Source organism: Scleropages formosus, chromosome 3, assembly GCF_900964775.1.
Source record: "Scleropages formosus chromosome 3, fSclFor1.1, whole genome shotgun sequence".
Classification (NCBI taxonomy): domain Eukaryota; kingdom Metazoa; phylum Chordata; class Actinopteri; order Osteoglossiformes; family Osteoglossidae; genus Scleropages; species Scleropages formosus.
Genome location: NC_041808.1, coordinates 17555389 through 17578480, shown reverse-complemented (window position 1 = coordinate 17578480; position 23092 = coordinate 17555389). Strand labels below are relative to the sequence as shown.

The 23092-nt window shown below is 38.1% G+C and overlaps 1 protein-coding gene across 1 annotated transcript; it reads left to right on the top strand.

Moving 5' to 3' along the window:
• The first annotated feature begins 5639 nt into the window (after positions 1-5639).
• LOC108934958 (BMP/retinoic acid-inducible neural-specific protein 3-like) lies at positions 5640-21654 on the top strand. The gene is made up of 8 exons (XM_018753198.2): positions 5640-6124; positions 6529-6803; positions 9696-9886; positions 10278-10462; positions 14553-14658; positions 17011-17247; positions 18378-18600; positions 20131-21654. Exons 2-8 carry the CDS (start codon positions 6574-6576, stop codon positions 21245-21247), a joined length of 2289 nt encoding a protein of 762 aa, XP_018608714.2. The 5' UTR covers positions 5640-6124; positions 6529-6573; the 3' UTR covers positions 21248-21654.
• Positions 21655-23092: the final 1438 nt, after the last annotated feature.

Genomic DNA, 23092 nt, shown 5'->3' with positions numbered 1-23092 from the left:
ATGCAAATCCCCCAACAACGGCACCAGCGAAGAAGCATATTGTTTGTTATACCGATCATGATTTTCAAAGGTTAATGAATTCGACAATGTTCTGCAACTTCAGCCTGGTTGTCGTAATATAGTGCACCTCTCTATGCACATTTGGTAAAAAGATTTAACATTTTTAAGAGTTTCCAACCCAGTGATGAGCTCTGTAATAAATATTGATTAAGGTGGTTAAGTTTCTCATTTCAAAACCTCTTTTTCTAAGTAGAACACACATATAAAATTTAAGAAATCCTTCCTTCACCATTGGCTACACGCGGACTCGCCAAAAGTGTGACAGTTTCTAAAAGGAAAACTATTATATTGACCAAAAAGCAACAAGACAATTGGAAAATGTACTTTGAATGTTTAAATAAAGAATTATTAATAATTATTGATGAAACCATTTTGGACCTGTTGGGTTAAATAATGGACATTATTTGCAGTAGGAACCTTGGCTTTTGCATAAGCAGCTTCCTGAAAAATGGAAGTTGATTCAAGATTCAACAGTTTATTGTCATGTGTACAGTAAACAGTTCGTTACACCATACAATGAAATTCTTACTCTGTGAATCCTCTTGGCAGCCTATGACATAAATTATAAGGACATAAGGAAAGAAAACACAAGGAAAGAAAAACACAAAGGGTAAATCACAAATTTACAAAATTATTATTAGTGCAAAAATCCAAGAAACAAAGTTATATGCGTATACAGTATAAAGTGTGCAGTGCGCAATGTAAACATGGAAGACGTACATGTGCAAAGTCCTGCAGAGGTAGATTGGGTCTATTCGCAGTTGAAAGGGGGTGTGTGTTTGTGTGCGCAAGGTATGCGGAGGTAGTCTGTGGTCTCTGATGTTACTGGCGTTGTGGATGCGTATGTGTTTGTGGGAAGGATGGGGTAGTTCACACCTCTAAGGCTCAGAGGGTAATATATATATATTATATATATATTATATATATATAACATATATTTGCAGGATTTCATCTGGGCTAGTCACCTACTGAATAGTTTCAGGTAATTTGTTTAAAGCATGGGGCTTATTGTTCCCTGCTTTTTGGTGTATTAGGCATATATTTTACTGACATGGGGACTTGTATTTTGTTCACACTCAGGTGTGAAATATGCAAACCTATCTGTAGCTTACGAGTTATGAGTGTTTGTAAGAAGCCAGTGCTGTTGCCATCGCTAGTATTTTCTGGTAAAATGGCAGGTACTGGAATGGTCATTACTGAGATGTTAAACTAGCTTCGCCACTCAGTCAGCTCTCAGATGTCAAGTTGCTAAGCCTGAGTACAGTAGATAAAAGTACACTCTGTGCTTTTCGAGGGCCTATCGTAGTAACCCAAATTCCTAATGCCTATTTTGATGCTCTGAGAACAAAAGAGATTTTTTTTCTACCCTATGCTTTTAAAACAATTGATCAGAGCTTTATGCTGAGATGGCGACATACTCTTTTGCATAATATTTCCATAAATTAACTTCATTTTCATGATTAATTTCAAGTTAATGTTGCTTAATATCTCCAAACTCTAATGAAAAAATTTAATTTTAATATACCACACAGTAAAACAGAAAACCAAAATCAATGGAAGTCAGAAATACAAAATATAATAATTACCATTCATTAATTTGACTCCCTTATTTCTCCAGCTAGTGTAAATCACAAGAGGAAAAAACTTATTTATGTCTACATCCTATTTTTTAATAATGGACTGCCCAGTATGTCTTTATTTTGACCAATTTGTTCTTAAAGTGTGCATGGAAATGTTAGGTTTTATGTTCTCAATCTGCAGGAACTAGGCTCTCAGGCTATGGAAAACTGGCTGCAGAATTGTGAAATAAGCTTTAGTAACTGCAAGCAAAAGTCACAACACACTGCATTGATCATGGAGCTAAGAATACTTTTGAATTTTAATTATTTGGAGTTTTTTTTTTTTAATAGATATAACTTTTTACTTTTGTTATTTCAAATTGTAGTGGTAACAGCACTACTGTTAAAATGTCTTGGACCAAAGGTTATGCTATAAATTAGTCTTTAAACTGATTTCAGCCTTTACGGTGAATGTACTGTAAATAGATCTGGCATGAACTGTTTCTCATAGGACCTGGAATGAGGTCAGGAATCCTCAGTGCTTGTAATTCATAATCCTCCATAATCCAAGCCTTATAGGAAACTGTCATCTCTTCCTTCAGTAATTTTAAATTTGCCGTGCTATTGCCATAAAAATGTTGCCCTTCACTGCTTGGCGGTCATCCTCCTCTTTTTGTTTCCCTTTGTCCAGGACATCTGCAGACAAAAGGGGCTGAAGAACAAGTGTAGCACAATGTCTGTTCTCTTCATTTCCAGCATAAAATGACTCTCATCTACAACAACAAACCTATGATCAGCACCACTACGATAAGAAGTGCTACATTGCTATAACTGCTTTTGTTTCTTTTTCTCATTCATTATACACTCTATAACCTCACTGATTTTGGATTTCAATGTACCCATTAAGGGCCAACAACACAGCAAATTTTGCCAGTCTCTAATTTTCCCTAAACAAGTTCTATTTCCAAGATACTTTATTTATTTAGTCACATATCAACCACTTGGTGGCACTTAACTTCAAGTCCACATGTGCCGCAGACGAAAAGCTCTCATCATTTCCGAATGTGATGATCATAAGAACAGAAAATAATTGAATGACTTAATGAATAGCATGCAAGGAAATTGTTATGAAAATTAATCAAAGTTATGAAAGTCATATGAGTTAATATCTATCTATCTATCTATCTATCTATCTATCTATCTTATTGTATAGCAATGGAGATTGTGTTCAGTCTCTGCTACAGTAATCAACATTCACTGTTACAGTGATGCTTTGTTGCTGAGTCAGCTAGTTTTATTTGAAATGCCAACTAGTGCGATCTTTGTTTACATTTACTGTAGCTAGTGGGTCATTTCAAATTAAATTTACATTACATGTATTCATTTAGCTTTTCTCCAAAGCGATGCACATCTCACAGAAAATACACTTTGTGCATTACATTAGGAGAAAGACAGACATAGATGCAGACGTGTGATTGTTAGGTACAGTTAGTTTGTTTCTTTCCACCATATGAATCAATGTTCATCACACGAGTAGCTGCATAAAACTTTCAGAATATCGACAATTCCTGATCACCTTCCTACAACTTTTTTTTTTTTTTTGAGATACATAGAAACATTTACGCACATTACAGGAGTAGCTGCGTAAAGGCTTATCCAGGCGTGATCTTAAAATTATCTCGTCAATCTTAAAGTTATCACAGTGACACTTCAACAAAACCAGTAAGAGTGGATACTCTAAAAAAGAGATGAGTGACTACTCTAAAAACAAAATGTGGTGTGCAGATTCACCAAAGGCAAATGTAGAGGTACTGTAAAGGGTTTTTTTTACACGGAGACCACAGAAACACAGATTCAATTCTGTTACATGCCAGCAACCAGGAAATGGGGTAGCCTGAAAAAACACTGAGCCGATACCAGATGATTATGTCACAATTAACATCAAATTGTTAGTCAAAAACACAGATAAACATTACTGCCACATTAACAATGCCTTATGTTATACTGCGCATCACTAAAACATAACTGTAGTAGCAGTGTTCTCACTGGAGGGTATGGAGCAGGTGGTGGGTTATCAGGAATGGCAGATTTTGCTGAGTGCTATGGAGAGGTATTGGCAGTTAGACAGGTACTTCAATACAGGGCAATAGACTGTGCATGGATGTGTGGGGGCTGCATAGAGACACTAGATTCTAAACTCTGCAACAGTGCTAATGTGGATACACAATGGAATAGTGAAAGGTGTCAAAAGCAACACACACACACACACCCTCGCATTCATTTAAGTAATTTAAAAATACACACAGCTGCAAACAGAATCATGTTAACAGGCATATAAGTGCAGCCATGCAAGGATCACCACAGCAACATCAGACACATTTCAGACAGCAGGCTGCACAAGATAATATAAACATTCCATATGCTATTTTCCCATCCCAGCTGCAGCACTGATCACTGTCAGTCATGATGATGCCAATGCTTTTGTTAAAGTCAAAACAAATGAAGCATTTACAGTGGAGACGATGAAAATGTCTTTTTTTTTTCTGCACCTGTATGTGAAAATAATGATTAACTGTCATCCTAGGAAAGTTGTCACAATTACACAAGTCTTTGACTTAACTTTTCTTTTCAAAGAACTTCTTGTTATTTTTCATGCTCGAAAAAGTGCTGTAAAAATGTTGACCTGTAAAATTCTGTTACCCAAGAGCCTGGTGTCCAAGTTTAATTTGGAGTTTAATGTACAAATTCCTGTGTCTCTGCTAAATTTTAATTTGTAATTTTGAACTTTCCGAAACCTCGCCGACGAAATTGCTTAATCATTTCTCTTGCAGTTGCTACCACTCCTGAAGCCAGATTGAAGTCAGACTGAAATACGGTAGGAACCATGTACATTTAGTATTGAACATTTGAAGCTGAAGCATTGAGCGAAAAGGAGCAAAATTACAGGGCATTAACTTTGGATTGCCCTCCGTTAGGTTTGTAAATTTTAAATTGCTCTGTAAAAATGGTTGAAATGAGCCATGTCATAAGATATCAATCACCAAGTTGTGATAGGATAACCTTGCATAACATATGACAATATCCAGTAGCATAAAATGGCCTGTGAATGTCTTCCAGAGGATTAACATAAAGGGCAAAGTCTTACTTAAGAAGACGAGGACAAAAGAGCCACTGTTCTTTCTTTTTCATATATTTTTAAAATACTTTTTGCAGGAAAACGCTTGTTTTAGTAGAAATATAGCTAGGGTGTTAAGCGCTTGCTGAACAACGTCTGAGGCCAGTTATTCTATAATAAAGCACTTACTTTCACTTAATAATTTTGGTAGCAGGAGGCATAGTAACTAAAGGTGCTACTTTACAGTCTGAAGTTTTTGGGTTTGATTCCCACCTCTGCTGTGGTACCATTGATCTATCTACTGTATTTTCCCTGAACTGGTCAACTACGAACAGCCTGCTGCTTTAATACAGTACAAATAACTGCAAAAAAGTTACTCGTCAAACTCTGAGAGTCACCTGGGACAAAGGCGACAGCTAAATGAAGGTTAATACTAACACAGTTTAAATCTGGAATTGCATAAGAATGGCATGCGCTTCATTCATACTTCAAAAAGGCCATATTTAATTTGCTCCATTTGTTCGAAGCATTAAATGCCTTCTGTGCGCTCCTTTTATTTCAGCTGATGCTCCCCAGATTGCTTTGGTCTGGATTAGGGCATCTGCCAAATAAATAAGCGGCAAAAGTGAAAATTCCCCAAGCAGTTTAAGTCTTAACAGGTTAAACTGAATCTCGGACTGAGAATGCCACCTGCTCACGAGGCCAACTTCAGCGCTTCCACCAAAGGCCCCGCCCCCTCTCCCGGTCGGCCATCCAATGGGGAACGAAGTGGGCGCCGCGCACCAATAAATTCAGTACTAGTCTGCGCGAGGCGGCCGGCGACGGAGGCTCGTGCCTGACGAAGGGAGTGCGAGGGGACCGATAGTCTGCATTTTCTCGTGCTCCCCCAGTAAAAAAATAAATAAAGAAATAACAAAACATTTTTTAATAAAACGACGTGTGAAAAACGTACTTTTAGAGGAAGCCCGACCAACAAAGAAAACAGTTTAACAGATGTGCCCTCGGAGAAGCCGGTTCCAACAACTTACTTGAGCGCCGCTGGCACACGACGGTCGGATTCTGAGACTGGCCGTTTTGCCGGAGCTGCCCGCGCGCGCCGTGTCCGCTGAGTCCGAACGGGCGGGATTTACCGGATCTGTGTTCACCTGGGAGTAAAAACCGTGCGGAAAACCGAAAGGCGCTCCTGCGGAACACGTTTGCCCTTTTTTCTGTTATTCCTACTCATTCATATGCGATTCACTCGTGTGTAGACTGAACTCTCCTGCTGTTCCCTGCACTTTTTACGGTTAATGCAGAAAAAAACATACTGTACTTGATAAATACCGTCAGAGATTGAGTGGCAAAAATACCTCAGTAAGACACACGAAATTTCTGCAGTTTCCCGAATAAGGTAAGAAACCTAAGAATTATTTAAAACATTAACGTATTTCTATTTGCAATTATTATTTTTTTTAAGTTTTTTTTTTTTTTTTTTTTTTTTTTTTTTTTACCGGAATAAGGTTGTTTATGTGGGCCATATTACCTAAATATTCAGAATATTAAATGTTATAAACAGTATTCTTTTATGATGGTGCTGAGATTGTGACAGCAGTGATTGTCATTCATTGAGCATTACAATTAGCAATGCATAACACAGAAGACAGTTTTAAAATGTGTACGCACACCGACAAAAGAGACTGTTAATATCATGTGTTATGTTGGGGTCTGTTTTGAATATTCTTGTGAATGGCAGTCAGAGTTTAAAATGTGACATCCCTCCCCCCCTTCTTGCCCCTCTATGTTTCTCTATGCCAGGTCACAGGAAGAGTTTTGAAAGAATGAGGAATGCCTGGGTGAAGCATGAGCTGTTGGCATCCCGCTTTTAGACTGGGTTATCTAATGCTTCTATGGGTGTGCATAACCCTAAGCCTTCACCGCTGGGTCGTGGCCGCCTCGGCAAGCTCTGGCGATGTTGCCGATCCCCTCGGCTGGCTCCTTTCCGATAAAGGGCCTTTCCACCACTCCCAGGAGTTCACAGAGTACGTGGAGCGTTACCAGCAAGGCTACACAACCAAGTACAAGATCTACAGGTACGTGGTGCTACACACACAATGAATCCTACAGCATCACTGAAGCTGCTGACCAGCTCTCTAGAGGCACAGATTGTTGACCCCCGGGAACCTCCAGCTCACCCAGTGTTGCTACAGTTGGATGAGAGCCATGTTGGGCCGTTAATATGTTTTTGAAAGTGTTAAAATTCTTGAATTTCCCTTTGTCTTGATAACAATTAAGTAACCAGTTATTGTGGTATAATACTTGCTCACCCCCTGGTGGTGAGATGTAAAAAAAATGCAAAACAGCTTGTAAAGGAATGTGGCAGTGTATGCATTGAGTTTTTTACGTGTTAAAAACCAACACGACAATAATCAGTCAACAAAAGTCAAAATGAGGAATTGTAAAAAAGATATAATAAGGAGCCATACAAATATCATTAAGTACCAGAACTCCCTGCTGGGTTCCAAAATATGGCTATTCTACACCAAATAGAAATCTAGTATCAGATAATGGAATAATTTAGTGTTAAATACATTTCACATTGGTAGAAACTGTTATATAGGGCAAATAAATTGAGTCTGTTTTGATAGTAGAGCTGGCTGATTTGTTTTTGCTGCAGCTTGCTGTAAATATATGTAACATATATACTAAGTGCTTGTTTCACCGGAGAAGGAAAATTAAACAGAATCTTTATAACTTTTTAAAATTTATTCTCTTATTAAGAAACAAGGGCAAACCTTTCTTCTATTAAATGTGTGTTGGAGAGGACAGATTTATTTTATTTCTTTCGTGAAGGCAGCGATTATGCTCAAGGGCTTCCATCTCCTTGTCATGGTTCCAGAAGAAATCCATAAAACACTAGATTATATGAGGTATCGCATGAGCATAAAATAAAGACGTCTGCAGAAGGTGTGTGCAAGTGATGAGAGGAAACGGGAGGTTCCTGGTGAAGCCTGCATGGCGAGTCTGCATGGGCAGGGGGGATTTCACTGATCTTTTGAGCACTATGACAAATCAGGTCCCTGAAGGGAGGCAGAAAAGACTTCTGTACGTGAGGTGCTGGCCACTGGCTATACTAACTGATATTTTACCACTAGTTTTGTACCGGTTTTTACAGAAACAGCACCCTTTTTGAAATAGTGTGAACCGTAATGTCAGCAGGACATTGGCAAGGAAGTAGGATTTTTTTTTTTTTTCCAGAGAAGACCATGAATTGCTTTTCTTTGCTTTGACAGTTTTCCAAATCCGTAGTGGTATGTTGCTATACAATACAGCACAAATGCTGTCATTTTAAATTGACAACTGTTATGAGGGAGCACATAGCAGAGGTACAATTGCCTCGTAATATTCCGCTTAACGTTCATGTTAAAATCTTAGTTGAGAAATTATATGGTGTGTTTAGATTAACCATGATACAGTTCATGTATTGTGTATTTTGTTGCTGTATTTTATTGATTTTCACTGTATTTTTCTTTTTGATGGATATTGAACAAAATCACAGATCCTGGATGTTTAAAATGCCAACATTTCAGAAAGTCTTTTCTTTCTCTACCAGGCTTCAGTATAGAAAATTGCCCTTCCGTAGTTCCCTTAAGCTTTGAAATAGGTTCCAGTTCAGTCTTAGTTGTTTCCCCTGGTGTATGCAGTCCACTTCAGCTCTGCATTTCCCGTGGTCTCAGCACAGAGCTGTCAGGTACTTCTTTGCGGAGTCCCTGGATGCACTTTATTGTGACTGGCCACTGATGAATTAACTTGCTTTAACTAACAGCAGGAGACACCACAAGCTCCAGCACTCGTCTCCTAATGTTACTGTGCTGTATTTAAATGCACTGTAGTGAATTTGTTCTGAAACGCTCTGTTTTTTTTTTTTTTTTATTATTGAACTCATTGGGGCGATTTAGGTAGTGACTGTTTCAGCCTAGGGACTTTGGTGTCTTCTATAATTTTGTTAAGAATCTGGATGGATCTTGTAAAGGCTTTATTAGACCATTAAGTTATGTAGTTTATATAAATGTTTAAATTGTTAGTGGATACACAATACTGAAAGAAAATCAGTTTTTCATTAATCACATAAACTTTTACTTGTATTTGCATTCGTACATCCAGTGCTTCAGGCAGTGATAATGTGTATCTGTTTCTTTGTTAAATTTTTAATGTTCTGATGAGCAATAAAGACTATATTACGTTAAGTACCAAATTATTGTAAGATGTATAATAATAATAAATATTTTACTTTAGTCATTGTTTTAATACATAAACTTTATGGGTGCTTTGCTTCAAAAGATTGATTGAATGTAGTATTTGTATACTAATTTACATTTTTAAAAATTAAATGACACTAGGGCCTTTTGTTTTCTGAATTTAATTCCTCAAGTAAAAGTTTGAAAGAACACCAGATATAAAATGGCTTTCATTTGCTGATGTGAGTCAAGGGACTTTTCACTTTAGAAACAGGAAGTAGGAATGATCAGAGCCAAGTGGGTAAAACTGAGACACAATTGGATTTTAAAGATTCCAAAATTAAGTGCCCATTAAGTCATCCCCATGCATTTTCATCAAGGCTGATTCATTGATTTCTAAATACAAATCACATATCTGAGCCACATGCAATTCTGTCAGTATTTCAGAATGTTTCTCCAGGAACATTTTCTGTATCATACCTCATTACAGAAAACTTAGGCTGCAATGGTTGCTGTGTGGTGTTGAAAAGTGGTGAATCCAGTACATTCCTGTAGACCCATTGTTTCCCTGTTGTATATTTTCTTTTTCCGTTCCAGTGATTTCAACTATGTTTTCTATGTTCTTACATTTTAGGTTAAAGTACAAATGAGGATCAGCATAAGCTGATATAAAGCAACATGCAAACACTAAAATGCCTTTATGTTGACTGCTGCTGGATTTAACTTGTGTTATGTGCCACCTCGAAGGGAGTTTGGTCGCTGGAAAGTCAACAGCCTGATATTGGAGAGACAGGACAACAATGGCCTGGCCCTCCCACTGGACCCTGACTTCTTGCAGAACATCAGGATGTTGGGACGCAGGCCCAACCTCAGAAAGATTACAGAGAACATCATCAAGAAATACGGCACCCACTTTCTACTGTCAGCTACTCTGGGAGGTAACATGGGGCTGCTTTACATACTTATATATTTCTGTTTAGTTTGGAAAGCAGATTAGTCAAAGACATTCTGGGTGTTTTTTGGGTTTGAAGGCCAGTGGCCTTACCCCATATACACCTTTCTGTTTCACATTTGCCTTCATGGATACTTAATGACTGCACAGAATCCCTAAAAGGGTAGGACTGAATTCCATGCCAAGGGGTCCATTTTCTTTGTGAAACAGTTTTCCATTTATCAAAGTCAACTTTATTGTCACTTCCACAATATGTTTAGAACATACATCGGAGTGAAGTAGCGTTTCTCCTGGATCACAGTGTGGCATAGAGGACAACATATACTATTACTACTACAGTAGTAATCACTATTACTACTACTTTTATGGTTGAACAGGAGAGGAGTCCTTGACGATATTTGTGGACAAGAGAAAGCTGAGTAGGCGAGCTGACCTGGGGGAGTCCAACAGCACAGTGGTGACCCTGGAGGCACTCCACCAGCTGGCAGCCTCCTACTTCATTGATAGGGAGAGCACACTACGTAAGCTGCACCACATTCAGATTGCCTCCACTGCCATCAAGGTAAAGTCATCACCACATCTAGTACCTTGAATTACTTTATTATTAGATGTTTATGTCTAAAGCTATGAACAATACTAGGCAGCAGGTAATGTGCTGGTCAGGAAAAGGATTTGTAGTGTGAAGTTCATGAGCTGAAGAACTGGATCAAAGGCAGCTGCAGGAATCTTGAGAAGGAATCGGCATAAATTGCTTTTTCATCAAACTGTAACCTATATACTACCTTACAGTTTCATTTGTCTATAAATCTGGACATTTTACTTTCTAAACTTTTCAAGTCAAGCCTCTTTTTCAATGGTACAACTGCAGAACCTCGTACGGGTTCTGATTCAGCAACCTATTGGCTACAGATCTAGTTCCTCAACCACTGTCACCATCTGCCCCTTCTGTAAAGCCATCTGGCTACAGTCTGTGTAATCTCAGTTCAGCTTCTGTTAATCTTATCATATTCTCTATTACTATCTATATCAAACTAAGTGGTCCAAGTGATTATTAAAATTTATTGAGATAATGCATAAATTTGGTCATAGGAGGTCAGGCAGTAAACTGAGGATGAGAACTATCCTGAATGCATTCTGTGTTTAAGTAAACTCCATTTTTTTTCTTTTGAGATTATAAAGGTAAAATGTATTTTTTCAGATTTAGAATATTTTTTCAGAAAATTCCTTTTCCCTCAAACCTGAATTTTCCTTTCTAATATTCCTGAATATTCCTGATTTTTTTTTAAATGACTGTCCAGAGAAGAACTCTGAATCCTATAAGAGTCACTGTAAAAGATGAATTGTATCTGTCATCATGATACATTTCCAATCAAGCAAGGAGTCATGAGTGCTAAATCTGAAAACAAAAATAGCCCCATGAGCCAGTAAAATACAATATTAAAACCTTCTACTTTTTGAATACTCCGACTGTGTGCTCTGTTTCAAATGAGCGAAGCAGATTAGTGTATCGACCCAGGTGCTTGTATGGAGCACTTTTAGCAAGATAAATAAAACAGCCAATCCATCAAAGAAGAAAAATGGTTAAAAAGCAGAACCCAAAGTATATTCTTTTACACAGGAACAAGATTATGCACATAGTAGATGTTTACTTTTAAATACGTGTTATGTTATTTTAATATTCCATTTTATTTATTTCAGAACTAGGAAGTATTGCACATTGACCTCCTGTCAGTACTAACAGAAACAATTGAGATGAATTGGGAACAATTGCAGTGCATTTTTGTGTGGTGGTTTAGATAATGGACATATTTACATCAACAAGCTGTAATTTGTTTTGCATTTATGAGGACTTGCATGAAAACAGGCTAAGAAAAAGTTGTATTCATGTGTTTTGTGTGTTTTAAATGCTTTTTTTAAAAACTCATAGACGAAGAGAGCTCACTCTTATGGGGACTAAAGGAAAGCAGAATGCTGCAACAATTACTCATCATATTCCAATAATTTTGTGGATAGCTAACCCCATTTGTCAGCGGTTTCTGATACTAGCAAGGTGTCAGATGCTAATGAATGGAAGAGTTATGAGGATTGTGTTCTGCACTAGCAATAATAAATGGTCCTTTAACATAACACGTAATGGTGGGCACAAGGAAGGAGGACTAGAACGTGCCGATAGATGTAAATAGGAGCTTTTAATGATGATTTACAACTCCAGCATGATGGCACTCATCCATTCATGTTGAGGTTTATTACACTTAGAAGTTGAAGATGGAATCCAGTGGGGGAGCAACCCTGAATTGGAGCAAACAGCTCGAATCCTGGGATTAGACAGCACCATTTGGTCATGTCATGTTTGATTTCGCTGATGTCAAACAATAGTACATCATCTCGCCACAAAGGCGTTTAATGGTTAATGTATACAGCAGAAATGTAAATGAAACATTTAACAGGATAGCAATTACAAATCACATGCCTAGCCTTTAGCAAATGCTTTTTTAAATTTTTCATTTCGTACAGCTTCATTAATCAGGAATTACAAACCATTGCACATGGAATGTACATTTTTTGTATATTTTATATTATATGATTGTTACAGGCCATGTATATATTAATAGTAGACAGATTACCTGAATTTGCTCATCATTGTCAGTTTTCAGTCAAATATCAGTATAGTTGGAAGTAACATAGTTGGAAGAAATTATGTAAAAAAAAAAAAAAAATACATTTTTAGCAGAGCAGCAATAGAATTATGATCAAAAAGAAACTGGCTTGAAATCATATTAAATGTATTAGGCGGAGCATGATGATTAAGCCCTTGGTGTAAAGGGTTTTCTGAGGATATCACAGAACATCCATTTTAAGAGTAGTGTGATATAATATTTCAAGATCTAGTAAAGCTACATCATCATGGATAATTAAATATTAGCATATACAAACACTTACCAGCTATACAATTATGCCTTATCCCATGATGGGTCAAATAATGTGAAATAGCCAAGATTTAAAATATAATTTTTCTTTTATAAAAAATGAAACATATGCTTATATTCCACTGGGGCCTTGTTGCACATCTGGTCTCATTGCTATGCAAAGAGACTCTCCCTTATATTTGCATTCAGCAATTTTTCCCTTTAAGTCGGACATCTGTCTCAGTTAGGAATTAATCTGCCGATCCCCGAAGAGGCTTCTTGGATTTTAATTAATTGCATGGAAGCACCAATAAAACGGACGTACAAGCCGGCAGTGAGTGTTGCTGAACTTGTGCTTTCTCGCCTAATGTCTCATTGGGAAGTTACTTCAGCCCTAATATGGTGTGGAAAATTAAATAGATTGCCTTTTAGATCATGGATTGTGCCTGCTCATGTACATTTTAATTATATTTGCCAGATATTGGCTTTTTTTCTGTGCCTGTGGTTGTACTGCTATGATTGAAAAATCTAAAACTCAGATGTGGTTTGTATTTTGCTTGGTTATTTAAACCCTTGATTATTATCTTTTTAATTATTACTCAACAATTGGTACAAACAGCAAAATTGTACCCTGCTATACAGATGTATTTCAAATTCAGGCTATGTACAACAGCAGGGTCTGTTTTGACACTTTAACCGACAACATTCAGGTTACAAGACAATGTCCTTATCAACTACCTGGTGCAGACACATTGCATTTTACTTTTTATTATTCATAGTTGTTCCTGTGACCCTAACAATGACACCAAAACGAATTCTTTGCACATGTGGGACAAGGTTGTCATTGATTTAGAGTGGCTATATGGTTAAATGTGTTATTTCTGTGGAAAAAATGGCAGAAGAAGCCTCCATTTTGCTTTTGGATCATTTGTTAGTGACAAGGAGCGATGTACTTGCTGAGAAAATGGCAGTTTGTCTTCCAGAATGACACGCAGCCTTGATTTACCTAGCTTTAAATCAGGCTTTTATGAGGAGCGACTGAGCAGTGGTTATGGAGACACTAATGTAAAGATAAAAGGGGCGGAAAGATCCTTTTTCATCTTGCTTTGTCAGTGTGAAGTCAGAGGTCATGCTTTGACCATCCTGTCTTTAGTTTTATGTCATTGAAGAAATGGGGGTTTTCTTTAAATGATTTTTGCTGCATGGAAATTCTGTATTCACAACTTCAGCTATGCACAGAAAGGGTGGCATCACTCCTTGTCCATTATACATATGAACAGGGTATTGGCACTCAGAGTGCAGCCTCTTCACATAATATGCGAAATGTCCATCTTCAAGCTCAGAGCTTTTGACCAGATGGGATTGTTTGCCTCTCTAATATCAATCAGGCAATTTTTGGAAAACCATGTAATAAAACTGGATTATAGTAGATGAGGTTACAGCCCTGTGAATACTCAAACTGCAGTATGCAGTGTGAGTTTCTAAAGGTGTTCTTGACACAGCAGGTTTCATTCAAGTATAGCCTGCATTTAACATTTTTAATAAGGGTACTGAAATTGTCAGTTAGATTTCTTTTGTTTGTGTTTCTGTGTCAACTTCTGATAATTAGTCTATATAAATGTTAAAGACAGTAGTACACTTGTATTGTTTAATTTGATTTTCAGGTAGTGTTTTTTTCATATAGTGAATGAGATAGAATACTTCTTGTATTTCAGGTTGTCCCATGCTCTCTGTCTCCCTGTTTAGGTGACCGAAACAAGAACAGGTCCACTTGGATGCAGTAACTATGACAACCTCGATTCTGTCAGCTCTGTTCTGGTTCAGAGCCCCGAAAATAAGATTCAGTTACAAGGTAGACAATTTTCAAAGGAATCTTACAAAGATTTCTAAAGACACTGATGCATGTTTCTTCTCATTCTGTCGTTTTGCATGCTGGGAATTAATATCTTAAGACTATAGTTTTATTTACAGCATGAACTAAGAAGGGTGAATGTGACTGAGTCTTTGAAGTTAATGCTGCAGTTTCCCCTTTATCATAACAAACCTGTAATTAGATAAAAACTTAGATTTTAGTTGCGTAGTCTGTCTTTCTCTCACTATTTATTTATTTTTCTATTTATTATGAATTGTCAGCATCTTACAAAGTAAAGTAGGGCATTATTTCAGTTACAAGGTGTAAATGCCCTTGTCCTCCTCATAGTACATTTCACCTTGAGGCGGTAATGAACCAACATGGGACATGGGCCAGTCCAGTTGGCTTTCACCCATTAAATTCCCAGTATAGCATGACGCATCTCTAACCTCACAAACATGCGTTTACCAAAAAAAACGTCCTTGCAGTAACCTGAAGTCTAAGGGGCTCAAGTCTACTTTTTCCATTCCTTTAGAACATTTTATTCTGTCAACATACCTTGACACATGGTTATAGAACTTGGCACTAGGAATGAAAATAAAGGTTAGATTCTTTATTTGTTAGCTTTTAATATTAACTAGTTTAAAAGTAATCCAACCCACACCCCATGCATTTACTGAAATGCTTGAAATATAAGTATTTGTAATTTGGATTTTGAAATTGTGCACTTACTTGAAAACAATAAATTTACTTTTTACAGGACAAAAAAATGAAATGTAGTTATTTATGCTGACTTGCAACAAAGCACATTTAAAATTTTTCATTTAAAATGTTAGAGGGCATTAGTTCTTTCATAGGGTTTGGTTAAGAAATCAGGATGTCAGCATGATCAGTAATCAGTCTACTACATAGTCTACTGACTTCAGGGCTGTAGTATATAATTGACTTGAGTTGCCAAATACATGCTTTGTGTGAAAAACATCAAATGTGCTAACCTATGTGCAATAGACACAAAAACATAGACAAGTACACACACACACATACATTTTCGGAACCACTTGTCCCATACGGGGTCGCAGGGAACCGGAGCCTACCCGGTAACACAGGGCGTATGGCCAGAGGGGGAGGGGACACACCCAGGACGGGACGCCAGTCCGCCGCAAGGCACCCCAAGTGGGACTCAAACCCCAGGCCCACGGGAGAGCAGGACCCAGTCCAACCCACTGCACCACTGCCATAGACAAGTAGATTAAATTATTTTTGTTATAAATGTTTATATCATTATATGTCTTTGTTTAATGCATATTAGAAATAGATGTATTACCAAATCCATATACCCAACAAGCATTTCAACATGAGGCAGGATCAATGGGCTGGGACAGAGGTGGAGGGTGTGTGCAGCTCACCTTCAGTTACCATTGTATTCACGTTCTTCTCATTATTAATCTTTGAAAACAGTGTACTTTCCTATGATTTTAGGGTAGGTAAGTTATTTAAAGTGAAAGTGGACTCATGCCAGCTGCTTAAGTGATTTTGATACATAAGGGAGGGTGTGGAAGTGGTTTACCTTTACCTATTTCTTTTGAGTATGAACATAAGAACATGTAAAATATACACACATAATTTGGTTTAGGATTCCGATTTGACCCTGACCCTGAACACAAAGCTCAGACACCGTGATGCAAAAGCGTCATCCACTGCACCAGCATGCCACCAATGGGACTGGCACAAACACAAAGTCAGATCCTACACGTACTGAATGGTGCTGTGAATACTGTGCCATTGAGGAGCTGAGTATGATTTAATACCTTGTTAGAGTGTTAGCTTTAAAAATGAGCAAAATATTTCCTACATTGAATTGTTAAATTGCTCAAGTCATGACCATAGGTGACAGTAAAACAGATCTGTTTAGATTTAGCAGAGAATACTGCAGATTTCTGTTGCATTCACACAGACATTCTTCCCAACTAAGTTAGTGGGGAGAATTGGAAGCCATTGTCTCCTTCCTAGTCTGAGCCATTAAAGTGAAATTATTAATGTGTGTGTTTCCTGTGTTTTCTGAACAGGAAAACTTTATATATTAACAGCACCAAAAATGACCCATTAATATATTTTCAGTTGCTATCTTCTGGCATTTATGAAGGATGAAGGTAATGGCCCAATATTATGATTTTAAATCAAATTGTCAAATTTTCAATTTAAATTAAAGGGTTTTTTTTCCTGTTGTTTCTCTTGTAGGATTAATCCATATGAAAAATATATACAATTACTATTTTCTGTATATTTCCCTCTTAGATGATTATCATGATTCAGAATTATCATCTGTATGGATTTTTCTCGCATTTATCATAGGCCTGCAGGTCATTTTGCCTGAGTACCTGCGGAGTCGATTTGTGCAGGCAGCACTGAGTTACATTGGCTGCAATTCGGAGGGCGAGTTTGTGTGCCAGGGAAACGACTGTTGGTGCCAGTGCAGTGCGAAGTTCCCCCAATGCAACTGCCCCACAATGGACCTCCGTGCCTTGGAGGACAGCCTGTTGCACATTAAAGAAGCCTGGGCTCTGGCCAACAAGGAGTTTGAAGAGTCGGGTATGGCCAAACTTTATTTTTATGAAGCTGATTGTGTCATGCACTTCTTTATTTGTGTTTTAACCAAAACTTCACTGCTTTAGGACTGCAGTGTTATTTAAATTTGCATTTTTAATCTCTTCCATCTTTATCTGAAATATGTGGCATTCTGATGCAATCTTGCTACACAGTCAGTAAGTGCTTAATAAATAAAAAAATGTAGTTGCACATCTCACATTTCTGTGAACCAAGATATATGTAGAAAGCATGGAATATGTTCCTCCACTTTATTCCAATGAGAATATGGAGGGCCTCAACCTTCAGTGATTTTGTTTAAAGTGTTTCCCTTCTACTGAGCATATGTGTGGCACCACCACTGATAAAAACAAGCTTGCTCTCATTTGCCTCAGTAGGGTGGCAACCCTGGCTGCTGGTTAAGTTTCATGGCTCCCTAGGCTTGTAGAACCGAGTTTGCGTTTATTACTCTCGCTCTGTTTCACTTCACATGTCTGCCATATCCAGGCAAGGGTTTGGGTTTGGCCATTTACCCGTGTTGGCACTGGCAGTTTGTGGCATACGACCAATAAACAGTACGAAATGGAATGTTTTATTGCTCTCTGAGGGGATATTTGGATTGCAGTGGTCACAAAACACTAGATAATCAATGGGTTTCCCTTTTCAAGAAACTATTCACTAAAGTCGACACTAACTAGTAAACATTTCATAGATGTGACTGGGGCCTTAAGAAGTTACTTCCAGAAAGACTAAAATTGGTCATCAGTAAGCTGAAATGTTTTTTGTCTGTGTGGGTTGGGTTGTAGTGCTCAGTTTTTGATTTCCATGTTTTCCAGTAAAAAGCAGCAAGCTCTGTAACACAGCTGGCACACTGAGGCCTTATGGCAGACAGCAGATGAAAAGAGTGCAAAAACAAACAGTTTTGTGAAGATAATGGAAGTACTAAGTCATTTGAAGCTCAGGAAATGTAGAACAGTAATCACAAGACAGTCACCTTACGTCAGGCTTTGGTGACAGTTACAATGAGACTGAATTTAACAGATGTGCATAGACTTAGCCAAGGGTAAGAATTAAAATGGAAGATGGTGACAAGAGCAACAAACTATGCCTGCTCGTCTTTTTTTTTGGTTTTCTAGAAGAGTTCCAGTTTTTTGTGAGCAGACTCCCGACATTCTATGCTCTGAATACGTCCGCCGTGCAATACTTCTGGAAGCTGGATGTAGCCATCCAGCAGCGCTACAGGCAGCTGGAGACCGGCGCCGGCTCACTTCTGAGCAAAGCACGGAAAGTCGTCAACAAGATCTTTGCTCTCAGCAAGAGGTGCCGCACCCAGCCCAAAATAGTTATGCAGAAAGAGAGGTAAGACATCTTGTCCTGTGGCCTTCTCAGAACCAGAAGAACTATAAAATGTCTCACAGCATTTACACAGATAAGGTGCACACAGTTGTAAGTTTTGAAACAGTGTAGCAGTTTTGAAAATTGCCAGAAAAAGCTGAGAATGTTGTGCTGGTTTTGCCTCATTCCCAGCAGCCAGGCAATAGGGAACAGCTGGGCAACAGACTGGCATTATTGGAGGTGTTGAACGATTAAATAACAGTATCCCATTTAAGTAAAGTCAGATTTGCTTGTTATTGTGCAGAAAATGCCAATGGTTTTGGAGATTTTATTTTACATTTTCACCTCCCATTCGGTTTCAAGTCATTTTTACAGAGGAAATCACTACTGGCGCAGAGATCCTCACCATCAGTTGAGTATAAACATTCTGTCAGATACTATACTGTATTTGTACTGACACTACCAGAATCCAATTATACAAGCTTTGTTACAGTTGTCCTAATATTATTTGAATGGAGGTACAAAAAATGGTGTCAGATGAGTAGATTCACTTTTGTGGATGCCATTTCAGATATGTAAGGTTTGCATTGTTTCATCCTTCCTTGCTTTTTATTATATCCCATTCAGATCAGTTGTTATTGTTCCTTGGTTATAATTCTTGGAAAAGAAGGTAATATCCAGCAGATGAATGCATTTGGATTCTTCTACTACATTTTCACCCTCTCTCTCTGTGAAAATTGCTGCAGAAATCTAATCCATTACCACCCACCTGCTAACTTCCCTTCTCCCAGGGAGCCCATAGCTGTGGATATTTACATATTCCTCTGGCATAGCTCTTGTTGAAGGACAAGAGAACCGTTTTCTCACCGAGCCAAAAGTTGCGCACAGCGGAACAGACATCTGTTCGCTCTCCTGATTGGCGAAATCTTTTAGCGCTGTACATATGTTAAAGTTTATTACACTAAAGCAAATACATTTTGATTATTTTAATGAAAGTTTAGAGAAGTTATTTTCACTGAAAAAAGATGTTGGAATATTAATGAGAATGATTTTAGTCCCATTAGCAAGAAAAACAATCTTTACCTGTTCAGAATGTTTATTTTGCATTACATTTATTCATTTAGCTTTTCTCCAAAGCAACTTACAAAATTAAGTTCTTTACAATTATGTACCCATTTATACAGCTGGGTAATTTTTCACTCAGCAATTTGGGGTAAGTACCTTGCTCAAGGGTGGTAGAGCTGGAGGTGAGACTGAAACCTGCAACCTTTGGGTCCAAGGACAGCAGCAGTAACCAGTGCACTACAGCTGCTCCCTGCATTAAAATTTATGAATCTTATGAACTTGCATACATTTTGCGTACTCACAGACTCATATATACAAAGGACTAGAATGTAAGAAAGCATAAAGGTTCAAGGCTGAGAACAGAAGTATATTCTACTGCGATGCATAGATGAAGAGATATCTTGGACAATAATTTACCAACATTTACACTGTTCATCAATGTAAGTAATTGATAGACAAAATAAATGTGTTTTTGTGGGCTTTTCATAGGTCTTTCAACTACTGGCTGAATTACATCCTGTCCATAATGTACTGCAGCGAGAACAATCACATTGGGATCTACACAGAAGAGACGCGTAGCTGCCTCTGCCCCTATGAGCACCTGAGTTGTCAGGGGGTCATTCCATGCACAGTTGGAGATGGACCCCTGTGCACCTCTTGTGCCTCAGAAAACCGCACGCGGTGTGCGAGCTGCAACACAGGCTACACGCTCAGCCAGGGCTCCTGCCGGCATGCCGTTCCAGATTCCACGGACCACTACATTGGCTTTGAGACTGACCTCCAGGACCTGGAGATGAGATACCTGCTCCAGCGTCGTGACAGCCGCATTGTAGTGCATGCCATCTTCATCAGCAACGATGTGAGACTCAACCACTGGTTTGACCCCTCCTGGAGGAAGAGGATGCTGCTCACACTGAAGAGCAACAAGTACAAGTCCAATCATGTCCACATGCTCCTGGGGATCTCCCTCCAGATCTGCCTTACGAAGAACAGCACCCTGGAGCCATTGTTGTCTGTCTACATTAACCCTTTTGGTGGCAGTCATTCTGAGAGCTGGATCATGCCAATCAATCAGAACAACTATCCAGACTGGGAAAGGACTAAGCTGGACATTCCTCTTGACTGCTACAATTGGACGTTGACTTTGGGAAACAAGTGGAAAAGCTTCTTTGAGACGGTTCACTTCTACCTGAGGAGCCGCATCAAAGCGACATCAGCCCAGGGGAACGGCACTGTCTATTTCGAGCCACTGGAGGTCATGGAGCCGTCTCAGAACCTGGGCTACATGAAAATAAACAGCATGCAGCTGTTTGGTTACAGTATGCACTTTGACCCAGAAGCAATTCAGGATCTGATTCTGCAACTGGACTATCCGTACACTCAGGGATCCCAGGACTCTGCTTTGCTCCAGTTGGTAGAAATACGAGACCGTGTCAATCGGCTGTCGCCGCCTGGCCCACAGCAGTTGGACTTATTTTCTTGCTTGCTACGACACCGTCTCAAATTGTCTGCCTCTGAGGTGGTACGAATATTATCTGCGCTGCAGGCTTTTAGTGCCAAGCAACCAAACTCGATGGAATATGAGGCGACCAAACTTTGTAGTTAATAAAGATGAGTGCACAAGCCTGACCAGGACCATTCTGAAGTTACTGTACCTGACAATGGTCTGATTACTATAAGGAGTAAAGATCTGGAATATTTTCACACTCAATGGTTGGCTTTTCAGCCTCGCTTTCATCTTGATACAGGAGAAGTAACAATGCTGAATACTTGTTAGAAACAATGTGGGACACTGAACAAGGGTTTTGCTTGGAAAATCATTTCTAGACAGTGCAATTTCCATATCCAATGACTTGTGTAACCCATATAAAAACATAAATGGTTCTGGAGATTTCTGAATAATTGCCTTTTTTTAATTTAACTTCTAACTCAGCATGTCGCTTCAGTGTTCTCACTTGGTAACAACAGTATACTCTACTGTATTTGCGCTGTCTCTGTTGTAACCAAGACCTCACAGGACATCTAAATGTAATTGATATTCGCTAACATCTATACCGATAGTACTTGTTTCTTGTTGTTGTTTGCTATGAATATTTTTATAAGTATTTGTAAAAAATACAGAGTGAGTATACTGTAAGAAGAAAATCTTTTAGCTTTCAGCAGATGTTACTGCAATATTTGCTGTGGCACCTTTCTTTTATACAGTTTGCTGGTTGTTTGTGAAAGGTTAAAAACAAAATATTCACCTTAAAATAACTATTTAATCAGTTTGTTAATATCCAAATAAAGTTCATTTTAAGTGCAGTCTATAAATTAAAGAATTATGTTTTCGCAAATGTTTCTTGAGCTATATTTTATCATTAATTTCTGTTGAATAATTCTTTTTCAGCAGTTTAAGCATCTTTTAATTTTTACTACATTTAATGAAGTTACAATAACAAATTACAAATTGTACATACCTTCAAAATTGGTTAAATACTTAATGTAAAATCTGTCAACCTAAGAAACCATCTTATTTCAAAGTTATACACTTCTAAGCTGAACTTAAAAATCGCAGGTTCAGCTTATGTTGACTACATGCTTTAAAGTAAATATATTTATCATGTTACTCTGTTTTATTTCACAACTATAGGAAGAGTGGTCATAAATATAAATATATAATACTACCTTTCCTTTCCATAGATGACTTGCAGTAACCCCCTCCCCCAAAAGTCGTGTTTTATAATTCAGATTTCGACCCCTTTTAGGCAGTTTCATTACATGGTCAAATTGAAATTCATCAAATCACATTTATAACATTTTGAACTGTCTGCTGCACATAAAATTTTTCTGAAAGCTCTGCAGCACCACGGCTGTTCAGAGGGAAAGTGGGATGCTGCTCATGTCTGTTTGTGATGGAAAGAGATCGGTGTTTCCTTCCTGCCTCCGAAAGCTGCTTCGCTCAGCAGTGACTGATGAGTCAGAGTTGCAGAAATTGGGCTCAATAAATGTGGAACAACAGTTGTCCAAATGGGCTACAAAACAAATATCTTTATTTTTTGTCATCACATGGAAAAGGCAGAGTATATTTATCAGTTAGGGTTCACGTCATCTCTAATGGTGAAACCACTAAAACATACTATGTTGTATATTACAGATGAATGTATAAATTACTGTGCTGTATCTAGTTTATGTTTTCTGCTGTATGTACATACTGTTAGCTCCTTTTAGTAGTACTCAGTAGTGATAACTAAAATGAAAGTATTCATATTAAAAGGTGAGACATTTAGTGTTCCGGGTGTCACAAAGGCACCTATACTAGTAGAGAGCCATCCTTGGTTGAACCATATGACTGAAATTCAGTTTTTGGAAATTTAATAAATGTCACTATTTCTTTGAAAAGTTAAATTTTTTACTGAGTGAAATAGTTACAAAACCAATCCAGTGTGTAAAATGCTTGAAGTCCTAAATC